This window comes from Numenius arquata, chromosome 6 (genome assembly GCF_964106895.1).
Source record: "Numenius arquata chromosome 6, bNumArq3.hap1.1, whole genome shotgun sequence".
Classification (NCBI taxonomy): domain Eukaryota; kingdom Metazoa; phylum Chordata; class Aves; order Charadriiformes; family Scolopacidae; genus Numenius; species Numenius arquata.
This window is the reverse complement of record NC_133581.1, coordinates 26,909,304-26,934,643: the sequence shown is the minus strand read 5'-3', so window position 1 is coordinate 26,934,643 and position 25,340 is coordinate 26,909,304. Positions and strand designations below refer to the sequence as shown.

At 35.5% G+C, this 25,340-nt stretch overlaps 1 protein-coding gene across 2 annotated transcripts in view; it reads left to right on the top strand.

The window, feature by feature from the left end:
- Positions 1-24,780, top strand: part of METTL15 (methyltransferase 15, mitochondrial 12S rRNA N4-cytidine) — a 97,179-nt gene extending 72,399 nt beyond the window's left edge. For both annotated transcript variants that reach the window (XM_074149415.1, XM_074149416.1), the window contains exons 4-6: positions 13,034-13,225; positions 15,320-15,498; positions 24,228-24,780. In XM_074149415.1, the coding sequence (XP_074005516.1) occupies positions 13,034-13,225; positions 15,320-15,498; positions 24,228-24,673 (817 nt within the window). In that variant the 3' untranslated portion in view covers positions 24,674-24,780. The remainder of the gene's footprint in view (positions 1-13,033; positions 13,226-15,319; positions 15,499-24,227) is intronic.
- Positions 24,781-25,340: the final 560 nt, after the last annotated feature.

The following is a 25,340-nucleotide window of genomic DNA, read 5'->3' as shown; positions in this document are numbered from 1 at the left end:
ATTTGCAGTTTGATTCTTAATTTTTTCATGTCATTAGGTAATGATAAGCAATTATTATCATTCCTGCCAAGAATACAACATCAAAGAGTGAGTCTCAAGTTAGTACCCTGATATGGAAAATGAACCTTCTTGAAGTAAATAGGTATATGATTCGGGAGTAATTATTTAGCTTTTTATGTGACAAAACAGAACCAAAGATTAATATTCCAGAGGTGTGTCAAACTACTCTTGTTTTTTTAATTGGACTAAATAAATGGTTCCTTTGTCTTAATTTCAAGTTTATCTTTATAATTCTCAAAAAAAAAATATTAAAAACAGGATCAGTGATCTATAGTGTTCTTGAACACTTAAATAATTTAAAACCCTTTGCCAACTTTATCAACAATTTGCATTAAAGCTTTTCAACTGCCGAAAGGGCTGCCATATAGCTGGAGTCCTTTGGAGTATCTGGGACACGAGTTAAAAGGTAGGAAATTCCAATTAGATATTGGGGGGGGAAAAATTGCCATAAGGGTGGTAGTACTGGAACAGGTTGCATGGAGACCCTGTGGAATCTCTGTCTTTGGAGGTGTTCAAGGCTCAACTAGACCGGGCCTTGAGCAACACCGTCTTCATTGAGCAGGGCATTGGACTAGAACACCTCCAGAGGTCTCTTTTGACAAATTATTCTCAGATTATGTGATTCTCTGGTAAAGAGAGGACACTCCAGATAAAAGTTCTCTGTAACAGTCTGGACATCTGTGGATCAAATGGATTCTTGCATAATTCCAGTTTTGGAAAACTTCAGTTTAAAAAAAATGCCTAAATAGACTGTACTTGTCCTCTGAAGCCTGTCAACATCATGTTGCTGTGTATTATCTAGCATCTCAAAGGGCATTTAGCTTCACATGGGAATTACCTGTAATTGTTTTACTTAGAAGATCTTAGCCTCTAATAAAGCCTGTAATACAAAAGAAAGTACTAGTCCAATTGGGGAATCAGCTGCTATGGGAAACAGATGGAAAACTGCTCATAAACATAGAGAAATACAGCCTACAAAGTACCAAGCCATGGAGCAGAATGTTAAAATGTGATTTTCAGATAAACCAGTTGTACTTTATTCTGGTTAGAAAGAAATACAGTTAAAATACCACTGGAGTAAGATGTTTTTGGTTTTCTGGTGTGGTTTGGGTTTGGTGGTTTTTTTTCTTTTTTTTTTTTTTGACTATTGCAGAACCCTCCTTTTATATATCACATTAAGTTAATGTCTTTGGACTATTTTATCGTTCTCTATGGAAAAATAGATACTGAACTTTTCCTTCAATAATGATCAAAAGTTGTTGACCTTGGGATCCTAATTATCCTTTTGTAGCAGCAAAAGGGTTTGGGAGTTGCTTTCTCATCTTCTGAATTTTAAAAAGCTAAAAATCATTTTATCTGAGAGCAGTGTCTTTTTTGAGTTGGTATCAGAAAACAGCAGTTTCCAGTCAATACCGCTGTTATATTTGGTTCAAAAATCCTCAGTAATCACTTTGGGAAAAATTAAGAGAAAGAAGCCTTTTCAGAGCTATTGTTACATTTATGCATTCAGTTTAGGTTTTTCTAAAAATAAAATGATTTGTTTATACCTAAGGGGTACATTATTCTTAGGTTGGAGTTTGTTTATATGCATGTAAAATGTGTAATATGTATGTGTCTTGATAAGTTTAAATAAACATTTTGGGGTGAACTTTACAATGGAGAATTACAATAGCTGTTCAAATATAAACATGCTGTAAGAGACTCCTAGATCGTTGAATCCAATTGCCTGGTATTACAAGCCACTGCATAATTTAATCTCCTTCACTATGCTCTATCTTAAAAGTAATTAGGAGTTCTGTATGCAGTGCTCCAGCTATTCCAGAGTCCAATTTTTCATTATATGAAACTTTCTTTAAATTTCCGGTTAAAGTAGTTATCTAATTTAATTTTAGTTGAATAAAATTAACTAATAGTTGATTAATAACTATTAGTTCTTTTCTTTCCCTGGCATTTAAAATACTCAGTGGAGAATATTAACATCTATTCTTGGCCGCCTTTTTTGTATGCAAAACAAGTCTGGGGTTTTTTATACTTTCATCTCAAAATAATAGCTCTCGTTTCTTCTAGTCATCCTGTTAGAGCTTCTCTGTGCCAGTTCCACTTTGAGTTGCTCTCTTTTAGGTAAGGCTCCTGTTATTGCGTACAGTTGTCTGGATGAAGTCTTACCATTAATACTTTTCTGTTCTTAATGAAAAGACTTCTGACTTGTACATCTGAGGATTTTGTTTTCCTTTTTATGCCTGTGTTCGCACTACTGTTTACTGTTTGGTTTATGGTCAAATAAAACTTCACGTTCCTTTTCCTCATGGTTATGCCCAGATGATGAGCTTCCAGCTTGTGCAAGGTTTTTTTTCTGGCACTTCAGTAAGTGATTTCCCATGTGATGCTGTTCAACCCATCACATTTCTCCTTGGTCGTTTCTTTATGAACTTTGTCATCTTTTACTGGGTTACTTGCAACAAATTAAACTAGATTGACATTGCCTCTTCTAGGTTAATAGAAACTTGACTACAGATATTTTTGTGCTTATGGGCTTTTAAGGGTCATGTTTCATGATTGTTTAAATGGACTTACCCAACAGCTTCTGTTCCGATAGCCTGCAGTTACATTTGTGTATTTCCACTTTATTTCTTCTATATGGTATCTTTTTAACTTAAGCTGTTCATTTTGGCTGTTTGAAAAAATCAGATTGTGTTGGTGATGTAAGCTTTTATACTTGGTGAAGGTGACTCACTGTTGGTTTTTTTACCTCTGGATATTGTCTTGTTTCACAAGTGGGGCATTTCTTATCTTTTTTTTTTTTTTTTTTAAAAATTAATCTCAGTTGGATATGTTTTCCCAGTAGAGAGAGAGCGAGCAGTAATTTAAAATTGTGTGTGCGCTTTCAGGACCAAACACTATTCAATTGAATATTCTCTTATTTCTCCAAATACTTACAACTTCAGACTTTATGTTATCTTCTACAGTGGCAAGTAACTAGACTGTGCATGTAGTCTCTGTACACAGAAAATGATAGGTGTCTGAAATTAGGATATTTCACTGAAAATGTTAATTATTCTTATTTCTTATATTGAGTGAAAAAATAATTTGCACAATTTCTGGATCTCCATTGTGTAGGAATTCCGTTTGAATGCAGCATCTCATTGTATGAAGTAAAAATGTCAATAAACGAAACACTGATTATCAGAAAAGATAGTCACTGGTGAAATGCAGCTAAATTTGTCAGATTTTATTACAAGATATTTTATAAATTAAGTAACAGAATTAGACTTTAATATAGAACTGGCTGTAAGATTCTACATGGATGCTAACCAGGTGGTGTCTACAGAGCAACAAGGTGTTAATGGTTCAAAAACAAAACTAGTTTTGTTTTTATGATTGCGTTGTGAAATTGAAATTTTTAAATTGGAAACAAGGTCAAAGTCGCTTGGAAAGGGAATTGCTGCCAAATCTTAAGACGGCATTTTAAATCAGAAGCATTGTTACAGTTGTTAGTATTCCATTCTTCTGTATAGTAGGGTTTTTTTCAGAATTTAATGCTTACCATTGTAACTAAAAGTCTGTTATCTTAAGGGATGTATCTAACTTTTCAGATACAGTATTTGAAAATCCTGACTTTCTTAAAGTTTTGATTTGACAAACTGGTAAAATACTTCCCTTTCAATATGCATACAATCTTTAGTAGGATTAAGTGCATGATTTTTCTTTCCAAGAATGGATTGCAATGTTATGAGAACTTGAAGCGCCATGTCGTTTGGGGCAGAGAAGTTTATATTTTCAGAGAGTTTGTAAATTTAGAAGTAACAAATACGATTTAACCAGGTAGAGTAACCATTTTGTGTAAAGAATGGGTAGTAGAAGCAAAGAAGTCTTCTGGTGTAGGTTTTTCTGCCTAGCTATAAGGGGCACACTCATCTCATTTCAAAGCAATGAGCTCACCAGTGAAGTACCACAAGGACATGCGGGTAGGGTGTGCAACCTATTAGTCATAAATGATCTAAATAAGACAGTAAATTGGTGGCATATTCATTGATAATTATCGGTTAGACAAAGTTATCCAATACGGCAAAAATGAAGGCTTATTCTGAAGAACTGCAAGACCTCTCAAGGCAGGCAGGTGAAAAGACATATAGTGAAGTATAAAGGTGATGTGTGGCAAAAACCATGTTAGGTTTATTATATAATGATGGGGTGTGACCAGTCAGTAATGAAATACTGGGCTTATAATACATAGTTCTATGAAAACTTAATGCTTGCTGTTCACTGGTGGTTAGAAGAGCATGCTAAAAACTACTAGGAAGGGAGTAGAGAACAGAATAATGAATGTTGGCCTGCCATTTAAACTCATTATATGTTTGTGTTTTTAATTTTATGCACAGTTCTCATTCCCTTGTCTCAAAAAGGAGAAGACCTGGTACAAGTAAAGACAGAGGAGTAAAGCTTTGTGGCTTCTAGAATTTCCAGCTAAGTGATGCCCCTACTTCATTTCTGCCCTTCTTTGCATTCCTCTTCTGTTCTGCTTCTCATATTTCTCCTTCCCACTATTAGGAGCATATAGTTGGGAGATGTGACTCTGTCCAAGTGTGGGCAGACGATTTAATGCTTAAGGTGGAGTCAATTAGGAATGTAGACATACTCTTATATGAGATAGCATAGATAAGAATGACAGCGGGGAAGAAAAAGTTACTTATTTCATTAGTAATAAATTCTTGATGCCAGGTGTATTCATCCTTAGTGTTCTAAGGTATAACTACCATGTCAAACAAAGAAATAGTTTGTCAAAGGAAATAAAAATCCTGTAGGGCTTTATCAGGCCACTCCAATACTGCCAGCTGCTGAATAATTAAGAAAAGGAAAAAAGCATCTGTGGCTCAGATTTTCCATATATTATGTCACAGTAAAGCCACTGAGTCTCAAGGTCTAGACTCATATTTTGTTAACAAGGCAAAGGCTATGCAAATATATTCCAAGTATCAGTAGCACCAGGTCTGTCAAAGCAGCAATTATGTACAATCTTGCGCAAGCTTTCTCTGTGAATAGAGCACTTTAAGTGCCAGAATTTATGATGTGGAAAAGTATTGTGCAATTTTGCTTTGTTAGCTACAGAAAATTTAACAGTAGTTTCATTTATTATTTGGTTCTGCAGGGAGGAAAGAGATGCTTTTTACATGCTGTATGTCTGTTTTTATAACAGTCTTACAAAATGTAAATCAAATTGTGATAGAAGTCATTTTAAAATAATTAAATGTGTGGGTTGTAGGTAAGAGTAGCCTTTTGACAGTTTATTGCGTATTGCTTTTTAAATCATCAGTGTACATTCTGTTAACTTCAAGTTCATGTTTTATATCCAGATACATATGTCAATAAAATAAACCTTTTATTCAGCTAATGAATGAATACCATTGGAAGTTGGATAGCTATATTCTAGTCTTGGAATAGACTTGACTGCAAGATTGTTTCGCACTTTCTTCATAATCCTTTGTTTATGAACAGATTACTATGTATTTCTGAAATTATGAGTTTAGAGGAGAAAGAGCTGGACATTGCAAGGATTTAAATTTCTTTGCTAGAAAAATAATTTACTTGATCTGAGATTATGTGTAAAAATTCCTTCTTCATTAATATCTATATTATGCAGAGATTAGTTAATTACTATTTAGGTAAGGTAGAAACATATTCAGACAGCACAAACCAAAATGTACCAGGGAGGGAAAGCAGTTAGCAGAGAAAGTACACTTTTTTGTTTATTTGACATACAAGAGAGACAAGTTCTTGTATGGTTTCACGTATGGTATTTTGGTCATTACACAAAGCTGATCACACCTGATCAGTAAATCTGATTGAATGATAAATCAGTTTATATGCCTTGCCCCCAGTCTGAAGCCCTGAATATAATTTCAGATACCTCTGGGATTGGGTGTTAACACTGGGGGAAAAAGATGCTGTGATCTGCTCATTCCATGCATGTTTAACAAATGTCTCTGCAGATTTTAGTATTCTTAAGATCACGGGCTGAAAGATGTTCATACGTAGCTGTTATGTTTCTGATGTCAATTTGTACTTCTCAACTTGCTGATGTATATCCAGAATTTCTTTCTGTATTCTACAGGGTCTTGGTAACTGAATTAAACAGAACTTTTCTTCCTTCTAAGGCCAGTAGCAACATCTCTTTTGAGTTCAATGAAGCCCCATTGTGTCTTTAATGAAAGTATGAATTTATATGTGGGTTGGTGGGGAATGGAGAGGAAATTTTTATAAAGATATCTTTTAAGATGCCAGTATAGAAAGAATAAGAAAATAATACGTAAGATTTCTCAACTCTAAGGAAAGCTGCTTTGCTACCTTTTCTTACAGTGAAAAATAATCTTAGAAATAGAACTTGAATAATGATATGAACATTTGCCCTTGAAAAGTGATCGTGCAAACTCTCAATAGTAGTGCTACAAGACCATCAAAAGTTCTTGCAGTAATTCTTGCAATAGTAGTAGTTATTAGGAAAGCTTAAATAATAGGAAGATTCATTGATATATGTGATTTATACATACTGGAGCTGATGGGGCAATGTGGTTTCATTGTCTGTGGAAATTACTGTTTAAGTCTTTTCTTGCTTCAGAACTATGCTGTCTGCCTGTCTGCTTCCACTTGTGGCTGAATGGAGGTAGAACCACGATGGCTTGTGCTCGTAAAACCAAAATCATCTTGAAATGCTGCAGTGGGGCACACCTACATCAGCAGAGAGTATAAATCCTCATGTGATCTCAATTTTTTGTGATTATTCCTCTCAACATTTTGATTTCCATGATCATGGAAAATGAGCATTTTTGAAAGGGCATATGGTGGGTTTGCTACCTGATGCGCTGGTTTGCCCACTGAGTTGTTGTTCCCTGCTCTGTCGTCTCCATTAGTGCTGCACTGGGTTCCCTGGAGGTTGTGGGAGGACAACAGGAGAGGGAGTACAAACCAGTACAAAAAGAGCCAGAAGCGCAAAGGAAGCTGGTCGACTTTAAAGTTAAAATCAGTGTTAATAAAGCTGAGGGTTGCAAAGAATGCTTAGTCGACCTGAGACGATGATACAGGTATTCAACTGTTCTTGCATTATGTCCACTGAACCTAGACTGTCCTATCGCTGTGACTGCTAACTTAATATACACCTCAAACCAAAATCCCCAGATCCGGCAATGTAAAGTCAGAGAAATATTTATGATTCTTCTGATGGATAGTGTGTTATCCTTTGAGCTGTCAGGTCTCATGAATGAAAAGCAATTCATTCTAATGGCTTGGTTTTCTTGGCACATCTGAATGATGACAGCATATTACATATTTTACACATTCTGGAATAAAGGTGACATGCATAACAATGTTATGTATTTTATAACAAAGATTTTAACTCTGCTTAGCTGCAAATTGCATAAAATAATATAATTTACTCTTATTACTCAACAAGTCTTTTGTGTTACTTAGGAAACTTAAAAATACATTTTCTCAAATTTTGGGGAGGCATATAATTTTTAAAATAGCATCAATAATCACTAGTCTTATCCTATTAGTCTTCCATCTGCCCAGAAAGAAATGACCTCCTCAGTCTGTAATTTAGCCAGAGAGGAACATTGTTCATTTGTTCAACTTAAATTTTCATATTTGTTTTTGATGGGATTGAACATACCTGCTATGAAAGATGTCTAGTAGGGTTAGATTTCTATTTCTGATATATTCTATGGAAATGATCTTTGATATTTGTGGTTTTGATTAAATAATTATATCTTTTCCTTTAATTGAAATGGTGTTTATAGTTCCTTCAATTTAGAACAGTAGTTTTTACTGAAACTGTGTTTGTGTTGGTGGATAGAATTTATATAAAAATAAAAATTAACATTAAAATAATGAGCAATCTGTTTTGAGGCATCCTGAAATTTCTTATAGGCGTGCTTTAGACGTTAGAAATGGGTTTTGGTGCTTGGAATCAATGAGACATGAGGAGCAAAGGACAGCATCATTTTACGGAATCTGTAGCAGGCTAAGAAGGAGAGGAAGTTTTGCTGGAAACTGCAGGAGAACAATTAAAGTAGGAAATAACTACTGCCTAAGGATTTGTGTAAGAGAGGGAGAGAAGACAGACAATTGACAAGAGGAGACAAAGGCAAGCGTTTTCATCTTTAGGGTAGTTGTTCTGACAGTGTAAGATGTTCAGTGTTCTACAGGTTAAGACAAAATGAGGGTTTTGTTGGGGTTTTTTTGGTATGATGTCTTCAAGTTATATGGAAAGAAGTAGTTAACTTTTTAGAATGTGTGCGTACCTTTTAAGTGTTCCCTACTCTGAAGTGAAAGTATGTCGCACATAAATATTTACCAAGTCATAAGTACTTAAAATGACATTTCTGTGATCTTAACAAGCAGAATAAAATTATTATTATAGCCCTCAAATTTGAAAATATGAGCTTACTTGGTTCTCTGGAAATTACTTTTCACCTACGCTTCTTCCTGTTTTCAGGTCTTTGTTAACCAGTGGCTGAAATTTGGTTTTGTAATTTTTCTTAGCACAAAACTCAGCCTGGACAGAACTGTCAGTTCTTGAATAGATATATGGACTTTTTCCAGAGCTATAACTTATTTTTTATAAAGCTAGGAATGTAATGACAAGGTTTGTTTATAAATTGATGTTATAATTTTTGTTTTTATTATTTTTCTTTGCAAACATGAAAACCATGCCAATTTCCCTTTGTCAAAGGTAATTTAAAATTTTTTTGCAGAATATTCAGATATGTTTTTTTGAGAGGGGTGCTGGAGCAGTAACGCTCATAGGTAGGATGCTGCGGGTTCCAGGAATTTATGACTGGAGTACTTTGTGGTTTGCTTCTCGGTGTGCCTGGCCCAATGCAGCTGTGAGTGAAAATCACAGCTGCCGACTGACCTAGGTGAAGTGAGTCGATGACATCAAACCAGGTCTGTACCAGTATCCTTATTACAGCTGGTGCTACTTGGCACCCATGTTGGCAGTCTTTGTGGAGTTACTAAATCAAACAAAGCTCCAATTGGTCTCCTTGTTTGATGTGCATTGGCAAGAGTTAGCTGAAAAAAATTTTTTTTTCCACTTCTCTCAAAGCAGCCATTTATTTTGGTTAAGTAGAAGGTAGTTTTCACTGTTGACAAAGGATCATCACTTCCTGACTTTCTTTGTATTCATACATAGAGTTTGTAAGGGGAGCAGTGGTGAAAGATCAAGAGCAAGTATTGTTATATACACATGAAAAAATGCTGAAGCACCAGGAAAGCATATTCATAGTTTTCTGTGAAATTACTTGAATGATTGATGTCACAGCAACCTCTGTGACAAGAGAGAGAAACTAGATAAGGGAAAAGATTTTCTCTGTTTATTTTGTAGAAGCTATATTCATACTTTACTTTTTTCCTGTAGACATCCGTCTCAGCTAGGTAAAATAAAAAAGAAGTAGAATACCAGAGGTTAACTGAAAGCAGAAGAGCCTGAAATACATTAGGAGGCTTCGAACTTTCTCATTCTGCCCTTTCATATAATTGAGAAGTATGGATACAATGCCGTCTATCAGAATTACTATGCTATGTGTCATAGTATAATATAATAAAATACTGTTATGACCTGAGCAAAGGATCCCAAACCCAAAGTTCTGTGTTGTTTTCCAACTGTAGCAAACAATGCAAGAATTCCACAAGCTCTTGAGGTTGTTGTGCAATAAAATCTATTAAGGCCCCAAGAACATATGTAGCAGCTGAAATAGCTTTTTATTATTTTTAAAATTGGTTAGATTGCCTGTGTTCCTGGTGTTCTTTTAAAATCTTGAATACTTTTTTCTTGGAGAATGTCAAAATTAATATAGAGGGAGTGAGCATGTTGAATATTTTGAGAAGTTAGTGGTTGTTTGACTGTAGCAGTTGCAATTTATCAAAAATTACCATGCTATTACCACACACACACAAAAGCCAAATGAGAGCTAAACACATGACAGGTATTGTCTGCTTTTTTACGTCCTCAGACCATAATATCTGAAATTGTCTTAGCTTTCTACATAGCTATCTTCAAGTCATTCAGTATTAAACACTTCAAATCTCACTTCTCCGTTTATATCAGAGGGGCTAAAAGCTCTTCATAGTTGTTTTACGAATACTAAAATACTCTGAATATGTAAAGTGCTGTACAAGTATTAAGTTGAAATGTTTTTCTTAAGCAAGACAATTGGATCTAGTTGGATTGTAACCTTCAAAGGTCACCTAAAATGATTAAAATGCTCTATATGCGACCCTTTGTAGTTTCAACAGCTTTTGATGGTATCCCCAAGACCCACCTAAAACCCTCGTTCAGCCTTGATCTGTAATGTTTTGATTTGCTCTCTCTTATGAAGCTTTTTTGAACTATAAGCTTGGCTGTTTTATTTGGTATTTAGGGATGTTCCCTGGTTTAGCTTTCCTGCTTTTTCCACCAAGTGCTGTTTTTGCAATATATTAAGACAGAAAGGGTAATAGACAGATTTGCTAGATAAGTACGGTCATGGAACATAAAACTTCTAATGCCCCAAGAAAACATTGGAACACTGCAGAAGGCATGCGTCTGTGGGAAATAAACATTTTTAGCATAGGATACACAGCTTTTATTATTTATATGAGGTTATTCTGGAAATGGGATTTACAGATGATGTAAACAAAAATCTGAAGGCAGAAGGAGTTGAGGCTAAATTAAGCATTTTTAGTGGAAATCATGTGTGTAATAATTATTTGAACATAGGTGTAAAGAATAGTAGACAAGGGAAGAGTTTTATTATGTTCTAATAAATGCTTCTGAATGCTTGGTAAAATATTTTTCTTTAAATAAGTGTGTTATGCTCATAATCTAATAGATCAGTCCTTATCATTGCTATCATCATTGTTACTATCCTGTCGAAAAAAGTTGATATTTGTATTTCCTTTCATAAGGTAATAAATCTTTCCTAGATGTGTACTTGATTTGATTAACTGAAATGAACAAGATACCCAAGATGCATAAAATTGTTTCTTCTAGTCCATGAAGAAACAAGAATTCAAAGAACTGGCCTGAACATTTTAATATAGTCATACGATCTCATGAAATGCATCTATTTTTACTAAAGATTTACATTCACCCAGACACCTATATCCACTATTGATACCTAAAATGCAGTGTATAACAAACAGGTTATATACAGAGGCTGTAATCTCACACAGCTGAAAGGCTGACATCAAAATGTCAATCTAATTCTCTTTCCATCTCTTTTTATTTGCAAATTCTAAAACATTTTCCAGCTGAAGCATCTCTCTACCAAAGAGTAAATTTCAACTTACTTCAAATATACTTTTTTTTTAATTACTTCTTCCTAATCACAGAGGGTTGGCAGACCACAAATCAAAGGCCACTGTCCCAAACATCTTAGCCATCTGCATGCTTATGACTTGTTTAAAGAAACGTAATCAAATCTCTACTGAGTTATAAATATAGTTCAAAATACTTTTTCAGATTGGTTGGTGGCACAGTACAACGCTAGTTCACAGCATGGATTGCTGTCCACTGGGGGAACTGGGCGATGACAATTTATAATTTTTTCCAGATCTCATTTATTTTCATCTGCCACATATAGAATAGGAAAGTTCATTTGTTTGCACAAGTTTTAAAGTTAGAAGCACTGCCCAGTTGAACAAAGTGACAGATTTTCAAGAAAATTCCTCTCATTATATTGAGGGGAAATACAATCTCAAAGCTATAACTTTATAGCTTAAATTGGTTTAAATATGTTAAGTGAATCTTTGTACTTTTCAGGAACTGTCAGTTCTTATTAAGCTGAGTAGTTGAATTTAATTATATGCTGGACAGTAATCAGTTCAGAAATGTGTGTGTGTGATCATGACATCCCTCGTGAAATCTGTTCATTCAAGGTATTTCCCAGGTTTTATGCTATGTTAAGTAAGTTGATTTGTTCTGCTCTAATGAGTATACCGTTGTGTAACTAAATGTTCTTCCATATGGTTGCCTTCATAACTTCTTCCTTTTAATGGAGCTTCCCCCCACTCCCCGTAGCATTTTCTCACTTCAATTGGATGGGTGCAGAAAAGGTCCTGATTCCCTGTTCATACTATCTTTTAGAACTGGAGCCACTGGAGTTGACTAAATTATGTCATAGTGCCAGTTGTCTTGGTGTTAAACTGACCTGAAAGAAGGATTAGATTTAAGCTGATATTTTGAAAAATTGTTCTGGTTTTGAGTTTGGGGGATTTTTTTTTTTCAAAATTACTATAATGCTGAAATATAAAAAGGTACACGGGCAGCTGTCCTTTTGTAGATGAAACAGTTAAAGCAGTTGCTCTCTTTTTTCACTGCTGCCCACGTAACTGAGACAAAATTATGTGAGTTAACCTAGTGGACCTTGTAGTAATTTGAATGCTAATAATCCATGGTGCTGACGAGCAGTTGTCCCAACTGTCATCAAAACTCAGATGTGGCGGCAGTAGCTTCTTGTTAGGGGCAGAAATAGATTGTGTTTTGCAAGTACTGCTTAAAAATGCAGCAGCACGTTGATTGATCTTTTTAAATCTTGGTGAAATTCATTGAGATTTTGACAGATAAAATAAAATGTTTAACTGTAGGTCACCTTATATATAAACAGGAATGGCTTACCCTGGTGGTCAGGGCATTCCTGTTGGATGTGGAAGGTGTCCCTTTCAGTTTCTGCGCGTTGAAGAAATGAAGTGTTAGTCAGGTTTCCATTTCCTTGAGATGAAGCAGGAAGGGAATGAAGAGTTAAAGAAGCTTAAGTAGCCACTGATGGGTGGGTTGGGCTAGTTTTCAATGTTGCCATATGAAAAGTACTTAAACTATTTCTTTGGGAACAGCCCTAGTGCTTCTGAGGCAAGTGAGCACTAATTCCTGCTATACAAGGGGAAGACACTGCAGTGTTATACTTAAAATTGAGGGTATTTGTTTCTGTTTTTCTTGCAGGAAACAGATTCTACCTCTACTAGGACAATTCAGCCAGTCAGAGGCTTTGTTAATCTCCTCTGGAGTTGAGCCAGGGACTCTAGATGGAGTCCTCTTGGATGCTGGCTGTTCTTCTATGCAATTTGATACACCTGAAAGAGGTTTTTCCCTCCAGAAGGATGGACCTTTGGACATGAGGATGGATAGTGACAGGTATCTGGTAACAAAATAATTCTCCTTGAAACTCAAAGACTATGTGCTCAGCAACCCCCATGCATTTCATTTCCCCTAAAATTGAAGAATTCTCATCATCAAACCACATCTAAGTTTGTATGATTATACTGTCTATCTTTTGCCACAAAGTTCTTTTCAGTCTTAATACTTAGAACTCTGGTTATCATATTTTCCTCCTTTGAAATAAGAGGAAGGTTCCAGTGATGAGTAATTAAACCACTAACATTTTTGTTAACTGTACCATTAAAATTTTACATTTTTGGAGTATATGGTATACAATTACAGGGGCATCACGCTTTCAGAGGCCTGTCTTCTCCCTGTTATTTCCATGGTTTCTCAGACTACTTGATCTACAGGCTCACAATCCCTTACTGCAGTCCCTTTCCTTTTCTGCCACACTAACTATTTGTGGAACCTTCACTCGAGCACGTTCAGTTGCTCCCTCAGGAAAGGAGCAACTTCTCTCTTTTCTGCAACGGCCATCTGACCCAGTTACTTCTCTCTAAAAGGAACATAATATAAAATAAATAAATAAAATCCCATCCATGATGTCTGCCAATTGAAATCAGATAGCAACATTGCTTTTAACATGCCAGTATAATGTTGTCTTACATGCCCACAGATTTATTCTAAGCTTTCCTTAGCAATATTATAAGCTTCCTTTCATGTTGTGTAGGAGGCACATCAGGCTTACTTAATTGTCAAATTAACGATTACTAAATAAGTCACCTCTATTTAAATTATTAGAATAGGTGTTTAGTACATTCAAGAGCATGAAAATCAATGGTCGAATGATAATTTCTACTTATGTAGCAATTTTCATCTTCAGACAACCTAATACATATCTGTAGCATTGTGCTTTTTACATGAATGCCCAAAGATCTCTGTTGTATAGATGGTGGCAGTAATTGCATAATGCATTACTGGGAGAATGAAAATATTTGCTTTGGTTTTTGATGAACCTGTAGTCTTAAGAAACGTCACTTGATCTTTCATTGCTCACGTAGAGATGATGGGAAGCCTCGGTTTCTAAGGAATTACCTTAACACATTAATGTTGTCTTAACACAGCAAATTTCATGATAATTGCTTTTTCCAGTTTTATGTAAAAAGCTCACATGATCCTCCTGGGATTCAGCCCTCAAATTTCAAGAATCTGAACTCCAGGCTTGTTTTTGCGTCACGAGAATACATACATGGAACAGGAGCATAAGAACAAAGGATACCTGTGGCATAACAAAAGCCTTACACTACGGTTGTTGCTATGATACTACTTGCCTCTGATTTCTAAGTTTTGTTATCTTTTGTAAGATACTGCAGGAGAGTAATAAATGCCTGAACAACATTCTCCACATTCATGTATTTATAGAAGAGAATTTAAGTAGGTTGTATGTTTTCTCCGATTAGTAAACCCATAGTTGATGTTTATAAAATAACTTGAACTGTTTGAATAGTGAAGTGACAGATTTTAAAAAAATAAAGGTTTTGCTTATACTATTTGTATTCTAATTCCTGTCATTTGTAATATTAGGTCATTTCTGTTCCCTCAAAACAGTATTTGTATATAAATTCTTATGCTTTTTAGTGAAAAGTAAAGTTAAATTATTTTCATGAGCAATTGTTTTCATAGCAGGAGATGTGAAAGAAAAGATCCTTGAGATCAGTTCTGACTAGAAAACAGCATATAATGCAAGATGACTAAAATGAACCCATAAGGGGCAAGTTTATATTCTAAAGCTGTCGAAATGAAAAGTCACACAGTGTTTCCATTTTAACGTGATACTGAAATATATTTATTCTTGTCAACTCATTAAGCATAGTTTATGATAATATTTGGAAGTTTCAGCTGTTCTAATTGATGTTAAGGAACAAACTCCATTTAAAGTAGCAAGAAAAAGGATTTAAAAGGTGCAAGCTATATCTGTTTTCATAGGGTTGCTGTCTCTTATTTGAAAACCTCAAAGGCACTTGTATGCAGTGTGTGTGTTTGACTTTATGTCTCAATGCTATGAAGCTTCACCTCTTGTCAATGAAAACTGACGTCAGTGAACTAATTGGCTCTTCTTGTGCGTAGGTACCCTGACATGCCCACTGCTGCTGATGTTGTGAATGCTTTAGATCAACAGGCGCTTGCGTCCATCCTGAGAACATACGGGGAGGAGAGGCACGCCAAGAAAATTGCTTCAGCCATCGTTCAGGCACGCAGCATATACCCCATCACCAGAACTCAGCAGCTTGCAAGCATTGTTGCAGGTACCCTCATTAATTCTTCACAGTGGCTGAGGAGAAAAAATATTAATCCCCAAAGTCCCAGAGGGATCTATTTGTACTTGAAATCATGCAGGATCTAATCCTGCCTATTCTGCTCTGATGTCAGCTCTCTTTTTCTTTTTTTTTTTAAGCTCCCGCTTTTTATATTGTAGTTTGACGATTAGTTTAATAATAGATTTTACATGAAGTGATTTATCATTTTGCCAACCAAGTTCGAGCACAGAATGACAGCAGCCTCGAGAATTCTTTATTCCAGCTATTGATAAGCCTTCAAATATCAGAAACATCATATACCTCTCAGTTTTTAAATTTCTACTTTTTAGTATTTTGAGGGGAAGTACCATGGCAGTTTCCAATTATGAATGAAATAAGATTATTTCTGTCTGCTTAAAGAACCAGGAAGCAAGAAGTAAAGCAATACGTTGCTTTCTTCACCTTGTGAATGCCAACTAAATCAGCCTGAAGGGACTATTGAAACACTTCATCTTACTTGCTCTTCACTATAAACAACTTGAACAAAATGTAGTTAGGCAGGAACTGTGCTCACATCAAGAACCTTCATGTTTGTGTTCTCAAGTGAAAATTTTCAAGGAAAAATGTAAGACACAAATCTCATTCATCAACATTATAATATGTAATGTTGAGATATTTTTTTTTTTTTAACCAAGAAATGAAAATTACTGGGTCTCATCTCAAGTCTAAACTGCTGTCTCCTTTGAATACAGACCTTTAAAACGGCTATCCAAATTTAACATTTGCTAAAGAATATTCATAAAAGTATTATCTGTATCCTAAATACTTTAAAAAAAATTATTGTTTTCATAAAAGTTTGTATTGCTTAAACTGGAAGTTTAAGGGACTTACGTTTAATGACCAAAAAACAAATTAAAAGGTTTGGATTTGTATAAGTCAGGATACCTGAGCAAAACGTTCAGTCAACCGAGGCCCAAAGTTCAGCTGATATGATTAAAGGACCTGAAGACTCTGCTTACTGTTGTAAGCTGCTGCTGTAAATATAGTGAATGTGAGGAACAAACAATCTCAAAAAACCAAAGAGATAAAACACTACGAGTCTTTTATAAAACTTGAAGTTACATTTTTAATGTAGTTATTGTCATCAATATTATGAACTAATAATTTACTTTTTGTCACATTTTCTCATGCTTTTTGAAAAACTCTTGCTTGAGACTGCATGCCATTATTGAGACTTGAAGCAACCATATTGCTATGCTAAAGATGTAATCTGTTACAGGCTGTAAACAAGCAACTCAGTAACTTCTGAAATAATCTTGTGCACTAGCTTGAATTAAGAAAATAAAATTACTAATACATAAACAACAGTGATCGAAGATCCCTTCGTGTTTAATGCGTTGCATGTGAGTCATCACTTAATGGTCACTTTCTGTGACAATGAGAAGGATTTTTTGTCCTCACTTTAATCTCCTTGCTGTATTTGGAGAGCAGCTTGATACGTGAATCAGGTACGCATCAGATAGTATACCTGCCAAAGACAGTGAATCCAGCACATATCTGCCAAGACAGTATGTTTTGTGTGCTTTTTTTTTTTTTAAGTATGCGAGAAGTTAAAATAATTTTAGGATAGTTACTCTGATCCCTGTTTGGATAGAACTTCTTCCAATTTTAATTTGATTCCTCCAGTAAAGGAACACAATGGTGGATCCCACTTTATACTTTTGAACTTATTATACCTTAAGAGAATTCCTGGTAACTACAATATATTTTGTTTATTTTATCATCTATCATCAGTATAAGTTCTTATGCAAAATGATATCCATGAAGTTATTGAGATAAGCCAGAGCTAAAGTGCCGGAGACCACAGCTACTGGATCCTTTTGATGGCACAGCACAAAAACCCCTCTGACTAAATCAGGACTTTACCAGAGTAAAATCTATGACCTATTAGTTAAATGTCAAGTCCTTCAAAAAATAAATATTAATTAGAATAATGAAATCTTGCATTTTAGATTTTGCAGACTCTGTATGAACATGATTATCACTCCAGAACAGGATGATTTTTTTTGTCTAGTCTAGGATCCAGAAAGCAAGCAAAAAATCTAGGCATTGAGACTGGATATTTATGTCTCTCTACATGCTGGTGTCAGTATCTGAGAGTTCATGTACAGTCCATATTTCTTTCACATATTATAGATTACTATGGCTTCAGATTTTCTAGAACTCCAAAGTTTTGTGTTAAGGTCCAGCTGATAACCAGAATCCCAGTGAATCTATATCTGCACTAGCCTGAAATTAGAAAATTTCATTTCTCTTTATAGAATTCTCTTTGTAGAATTCTGGTCTTTCCTACCACCCCCAAAAAGGTTAGAGTGTGTATTGCTGTTGCTAATTTCTTGGGAAATAAGAGTGAAAGATGTAATTAAAAAACAAACAAACAAAAACCCCATCTCCACAACAGTTACAGAACAATCAGACACTTCTAAAGTTTGTATTAGCAAGAGTTATCATTATAAGGTACAGACAGAAAAAAAAAAATAGATTTGTATGTCATGATTGCCTATAACAGCTTGGAGCTAACTCAGTTATCCAAGTGATTTCTTACTCTCCTTTGTTCCAATTCAAGAAAATAATTCCTTCTATTTCTTGACATAGAGCCTGAAAGTTATCTCTATATACTGTGCCAATGAATAAGGTCCTACAAAAAAAAACCTAAAAAAAGGTTTTGTTTTTCTACATGTTGTCTAAAAGGCTTCTGAGCCATTTAAATAAGGAGATCTCTGTGAGCTAGGGAGACTGCAGTTTACATGGGGAAAAAGGAGGAGTTTTCTGTTCAAGTCATGTGAACATTGTCTCTTCTTGCAGCACAATCAAAGTCCACTCACTGTTTATAATTTTCACACAGCTATCTGCAATGATGAACGCTCTGTAAATACTAAAGATCAGTAGTTATCAACTGAAGGTCTCTGAATAGATGTATGGAAGTCGCCTAAAAGAAGCACTTCTTGGTGACTTTTGCTGTATCTCATTGAGTTGTTTGGAAACAATAGGTTTAAATCTATCTGCAGGAAAACTGATTTAAAATAGTGACACTGTAATTTTAACATGCTTTTTCTGTACAACTGATGATCTATTTTTTACTTTTCAGTGGGTAATATACCTTGTTATCTATTAGTTTTTGTACAAAATTTAATTTTTCTCAGTGTTTTTTAGATACATAATCTAATGACAGATCATTTTGAGATCATGTAATCATTCGGATTTAACTTGAAAGGAGTTGATGATGAGATATTAGAGAAATTTGAAGTTTAAAAAGATCTTTAATGGGCAAAGCCAGTCTCATTCAAATTGGTTCACATTTATAGACTTTAATTATCAGTTTGGAATTTATAATATTGCCTGAATTTCAGATGGGTGAGAATTAACACTGTACTGAGGGAGCCTAGACAAAAGGACATTAGTTGCGTCACAGAAACTTATTAAATGCAATGCTAATTCAACAGACGGATTCCTGCAAACAGGTGCACAATCTGAATTAATTTTTAAACTCTCCCACTCTCATACACTCTGGGGACTTTAATAGTTCATATTGACAGGCCCAACACGTTGCTAATTTCATTCACAAGCGTTAAAATTTCAATACATTTCAACATGTGAACCTATTAGATTTTTAAAAGCGTAAGTAGCATCAGGGCATCCCAAAACCAAAAATGATAATTTCTCTCACTGGGACTTCAAACCAGTCATCTAGCCAGAAGTGTGGTGTTTTTATGAATGAAATTCATATTACAAGCTTCCCATACAGATTTTTTTACATTTTTGTACATTGTACAGCCTGTTACCAGGAAGGATTTTCTTTTAGTTTCATGGTAATTGTAGGGGGCTGGGTGAGAGATTTTATGCCTTAGCAGAAAGTCAAATAGGTTTTTATTTAACTATACCAGAGGAGTGAGGGTGGGGTAGGAAAATATTTCACCCCTGGAACATAGATCAAGATCTAGTGCCTTTACTAAAAAGATGAAGGCCAGTGTGACACAAATCACTACCACAGGTTACATTTATTAGTTAATCCCAGTCTCTGAAGACAGACCAGTTAAGTCCTTGAACTTGGAAATGGTTTGATTTTGGTTTTAGTTTGGGGGGGTTTGGTTGCGTAAAGCTGCAAAGTGACTGCGTTCCTTTGCCAGTTTCCTGGTATTCTGTACCATTACATATGACCTGCAGTGCTGTTTCTGCATGTTCAACTGAGGCACGTAAGGTTATATTATACTTACCGAATAAATCTGGGTTTTAATTTATTTTTCTTCAGTGTGTGATAACTTAATTCACAGAAATAAATTAATGTCACAGTTAATTGTCACAGAAGATTATTGTAGGAAGACGCTGCGCTCAACAACCATGGCAGGACAAATGGAAGAACCTTCCAAAGACCTGTTAGTGTCCTTGTCATGCTGGTAGCCTGAGTATCTAATTTCTTTTGTTTATCTGTTCAGTATTACAATTGCAAAATACCGTGTTCATGATGAAATTACTAAAAATCTGACCAGATATCAGCGTGTCATGTCTATTGAACTCCAGGTGTAAGAAATCAGGAAAGGAAGGCAAGAAACTGGCATAGCTAAGACTTGCTGGTCAAACTAAAGGGCAAGAAAGAAATGCACAGGCAGTGGGAGCAGGGACAGGTATCCTGGGAAGAGTATAGGGATGCTGCCCAGTTGTGTCGGGATGGGGTCAAGAAGGCCAAGGTGCGGCTGGAGCTGAACTTGGCAAGAGACGCCAAGAATAATAAGGTCCTGTGCAGCTATGTTAGCCGGAAGAAGGTGGTCAAAGAAAGCATACCCCCTGATGAACACGACTGGCAAACTGATAACAACGGACAAGGAGAAGGCTGAGGTACTCAGCAACTTTTTTGCCTCTCTTCACTGGCAACCTGTCTTCCCACACCTCTTGAGTAGATGGACCGCAAGGCAGGGACTGGGTGAGCAAAGTCCCTCCCGCTGTAAGAAAAGATCAGGTTTGTGACCACCTGAGGAACATACAAACAGGAGAGACCTTATTGTGGCCTTTCAATACATAGAAGGGTCTTATAAGAAAGATTGGGACAGACTTCTTAGTAAGGCCTGTAGTGATAGGACATGGGGTAATGGTTTTAAACTAAGGGTAGATTTAGACTAGATATAAGGAAGTAATTTTTGCATGATGATGGTGTTGAAACACTGGAACAGGTTGTCCAGAGAGGTGGTAGATGCCTCCCTGGAAACATTCAAGGTGAGGTTGGATGAGGCTCTGAGCAACCTGGTCTAGTTGAAGATGTCCCTGCTCATTGCAGAGAGTTCGGACTAGATGTCTTTTAAAGCTCCCTTCCAGCCCAAACGATACTAATTCTATTCTATTTAGATTTTTACAAAACCAGTTTTGAAGTAGATCTTTATATCATCCATGTTCATTCAGATAAGTAAAAGATATCTTGATGGCATAGAAGAAAAATCTTTCAGTATTTTACTAAAATTCCAGTGAGATTGACTGTGGAAATTTAAACAAAGGATCTCATTCTAGACTTCTGTTTTTATGGTTAGGTCCCAGTCAAGAAGCACACTCACTTTTGTACCTAAATTACATGCTGTACTCTTGTGGGTTGGCTTCATTTTTATCTGTGATAGTTTTGGAAACTGGAATACTCTTAGAATATCAGAAATGGATCATCCCCAGAAAACCAGCAGTATTTTTAGAAAATACTTAGGCTGCTAAAATACTTAAGACTGCAATACTTAGCCTGCTAAAATATGATAGTTAAAAAATCTGGATCTGCTCTGGGAGGTGAACACCAGATCTGGGTAGTAACAGTCCAAAATTGAAAGTATAAAACGGATTCTCTTGAAGTCAGAGCTGTGAGTTTTTCAGCAAGCGGCAGGAGAAAGGAGGTATTGCAGTAAGACTGTAAAAGAAGAATACAGGTAGAATTGAAAACATGCACCCTGTTTTCTAACCCACTAGCTCGTTAGTAGCTAATATTTTGTAAGGGAACAGTGTTTTTTCATTCCAATTACCACTATTTTCAGCAAAGTGAACATGGCGGAGTGGGCTTAGGTTTGGAAGGGGGAAGAGAAGAGTGAGGTATGTTTTCAATGGTTTTAAATGTAGACTTAGAAAAAGAGATAGATTTGTTGTGTGTGATCTTTTACAAAACAGTATTTTCTTATTCAAGAGACCATGGCTTTTGTAATTCAGTTCAAAAGATACCCAGATATCTGATGTGTCAATGTCAAATTCCATTGAAGAAAAATTTTATTATGATGGAAACCTAAGGCAGGTCTTAGGGAGAATACGAAGCTATGTTTATTTAGTCTCTTAGGGCTTGCTATGGAAACATGCATGTCCTGTGATGTTTTTGGATACATTACATGCTGATTTTAAACCCTGCTGTTTCATTTAATAACTATGCAAGAGTTCTGAGCATGCTACTAGTCTTTCTAGTCTGTTTATTTTGCTCAGCACATCATTCCTTTATCTTACGCATTAAGAGACAGTTTTCTTCACACACAAATGTCAGTCAATGGCTGTTTTAAGGATTCCATTATCAAAGAATCTATTTTTAGGTAAGTAAAGAAATATGGAAACGGATACTGTGCCAGGTGGTACAAGCTTAGTGTCAGTTGGTTTCTTGGGACACCTTACCTTCTGAGCTTTTGAGTTCTCCTTTTAGTTCAACTCTTTCATCAAAACAGGCTTTGTGACTCCTACAATGAGGATATATATTCTCTTTATGATTTACAGAAAGTACAGAACATGGTGTTCTCAAAGACAGAAATTATATTATCTAGCTAGTGTAACTTTTTCTAGAGTTTTTAAGTGGTGGAGGAGCCTAGCTCCCACAGGTTAAATCTATTTACTCTGTTTTGTGACAGAGTTTAAAGCCACAAATTCCTGTGCAGTAGTTTGTGTTGGGAGAAGTTGATCCTGTTGCCGCTTTCCCTCTTGAAGGATTCAGACTATGGGAACAGGAAACAGCCAGGTTTCTTCAGCTAATTTAGGCACTGTTAGCATTTGAGTCAGAGGAGGTAGGGAATGTAGTTGAGAAAATCGAGTATGCAGAAACACATCTTAGACACGTCACGTACATGATAATAACTTCGTTAGTAATGATTGAATTTTTTAATCCCATTATTGACCTCTCACTTTGCCGAACACCGATGATCACTTGTGTGTTTTTGATGCTGAACACATACATTTTTCTGACATAAGTAAAATCTTGCCTTTAAAACTCTTAAGAATTCCACTAATAAATTATTTTGTTCCAATTTACTATTTGATGATATCTCCATTAAATTTTCTTTAATCACCTGTGTAAATGTGAATTACACAATGTGAATCAACTTGTTTGAGAGGTACCATGTTCCCATCGTTTACTCCACTACATAGAATATCAATTACTTGATTATGAACTGCATTTACTTCAAACCCATTGCTTTATTAAGTTGTAGTGTAGCACTGGCATGGAATCAAGGCATTTTAATACATACATACCAGCTGTGTTGCCTTATCTCTAATGGGCCCTCCTGTTTGGAAAAATAATTCTTTCCAGTTATGTGCTAGCATTATTCATTCCATTTATCTTCGCCAGACTCCTGCGCTCACTTACATAATAGATGATAAGTTTACTCAGGTTTCACAGATCTTGCAAGACTTTTGCACTTTAGTCCCTTTGATCCATCAAATCTGGCTTCTTTAGCTTTTTACTCTATACTTAGATAATGAAGATTCAAGACTAAAATACATTAAATAATGATATATTAAAGTTTCTATCAAAATTTCAGTCTCTACAGAGACTTGTATAACTCACAAGAGTTTTGAAGAAAGGAAGAGGGAGTTTTGTGCATCTAGTAAAAATTACTTAATCTGGTGATTTTTTTGTGCAACAAGCTCATACAGAATCACAGAATTGTAGGGGTTGGAAAGGACCTTCGGAGATCATCTAGTCCAAACCCCTGCCAAAGCAGGTTCACATGTAGCAGAGTGGACAGGAACGTATCCAGGTGGATTTTGAATATCTCCACAGAGAAGATGAAAAAGCAACAGTGTCAGATGCATTGTCTAAAATTCTCAAGGTATTGTTGTGAACACTTTTGAATTTTTGAAGTAACACAGGTGTAGTGGTCAACAATTTGTATCCCCAAACAAAGATGACTCTTTATTTAGATGTAGCTTTATGTAATTCATTGAAAGATACTTATGACCAGGTAATCGTTGTCTTCATCTTATCTCTGGCTGTGAAGAAACTCGTCGTTATCTAGAAGCAGTTAAAAATGTGTGTCCATCATATTATTTTTCTTTCCTTAAAAGCGTAAAACAAATCACCACAAATACTGAATTGACATTGACTACACTGAGCTGTAAAGTGTAGGACTTATCTAGACCCATCTCCATTTTTTCCCTGTTTTGGTTTCAGCCATCATTCTTCATTTTAATTTTGTGAAGCGTTTGAGGAAGGAATTTCTGTGAAAGATTCTAGGAAAAATCCCAACACCCAACCCCAAGCCAGATGAGTTTCATAGGGTTTACTTTCAGAAATGTGAATTCAAAGCAGAAAATAAAGATATATTATAAAGAAGGAAGCTCGCTGTTCAGGGTTCAGTTGTAAGTATGCTTTTCTTTAAAGTCATCATGCATGAGTGGATTAATGTCAGGATAGCATTGTAGAAATAATAAGATATTAACATATACATTTTAAAATTTGACAGGTGCTTTTCCAGCATCGGCACTGTATGCACGAAAAGACTTGCTTCAGAGACCTACGCATGTTGCTACCAAAACTTTCCAAGGCCTGCGCATATTTGTAAATGATGAGCTCCATGAACTCTTTATAGGGCTGAAGACAGCTGAGAAGTTTCTAAAACCCGGAGGTCGCCTTGTAGCCCTCTCCTTTCATTCACTAGAAGATCGTATTATCAAACGTTTTCTTCATGGAATAGACATGACAGAAAAGTACAATCTTAGCTCAAGGCAGAAGATAAGACAAGCTCTGAAAAATGGCTCCAAAGAGGAAGATACACAAGAATTTTGCTGTGGAAAATCCAACTCAAAGTGGACTTTTATACAGAAAAAAGTTCTCACACCCCAGGCCAAGGATATTCAAACAAACCCAAGAGGAAGGTCTGCCAAGTTAAGAGCTGCTATTAAACGCTAAACCAAAATAAATGATTATATAATTGTAAAATTTACTTACATTATGTTTTCCAAAAGACTCATTGGACAGATAGTATCAAACTGAAAAAATAAAATTAAGGCTGTTACAAAACATTTCTTTCTCACTTTTGTGCTGCTTTTTAATTAGGAGGTCATGTAGATCAAAAGATAAAATAAATGTAGATATGTGGGTGTCACTAATTATACAATAAAGAGATCTTTTTAAAAAGAACATCAAAACCAAAGTTTATAAAAATTACAGGTGTGACATATTTACAGTATTTCCTTTAGATTAAATTCAGAACCCTTCCATTAATGGTCTAAATTCAGTAGCTGATTGAGAGAGACACATTTTCATGGGGGTGGATTTCACATACCTGAGTCAGATGGCTGGTTTAGTCTAGAGTAAGTTTAAACCAACCCAAGAATTAATGATATCTAAGTCCCTGTATCTCAATTGATTTGTTGCATGAATCCCTGTGGGACAAAAGCTAGATCTTAAATAAATTCCTATCAGCATCTAATGTTCTATCCAGGAATTTGTAAGTGGGCTCTTACCTTTTTAAAAAAAATAAGTATATATTTACATCTGAGCAATCACCTGTATATTTAATGTTTATGGATTCTAGGGATGGATCTTCTGGAAAGCACTACTGAGGAGAAAGATC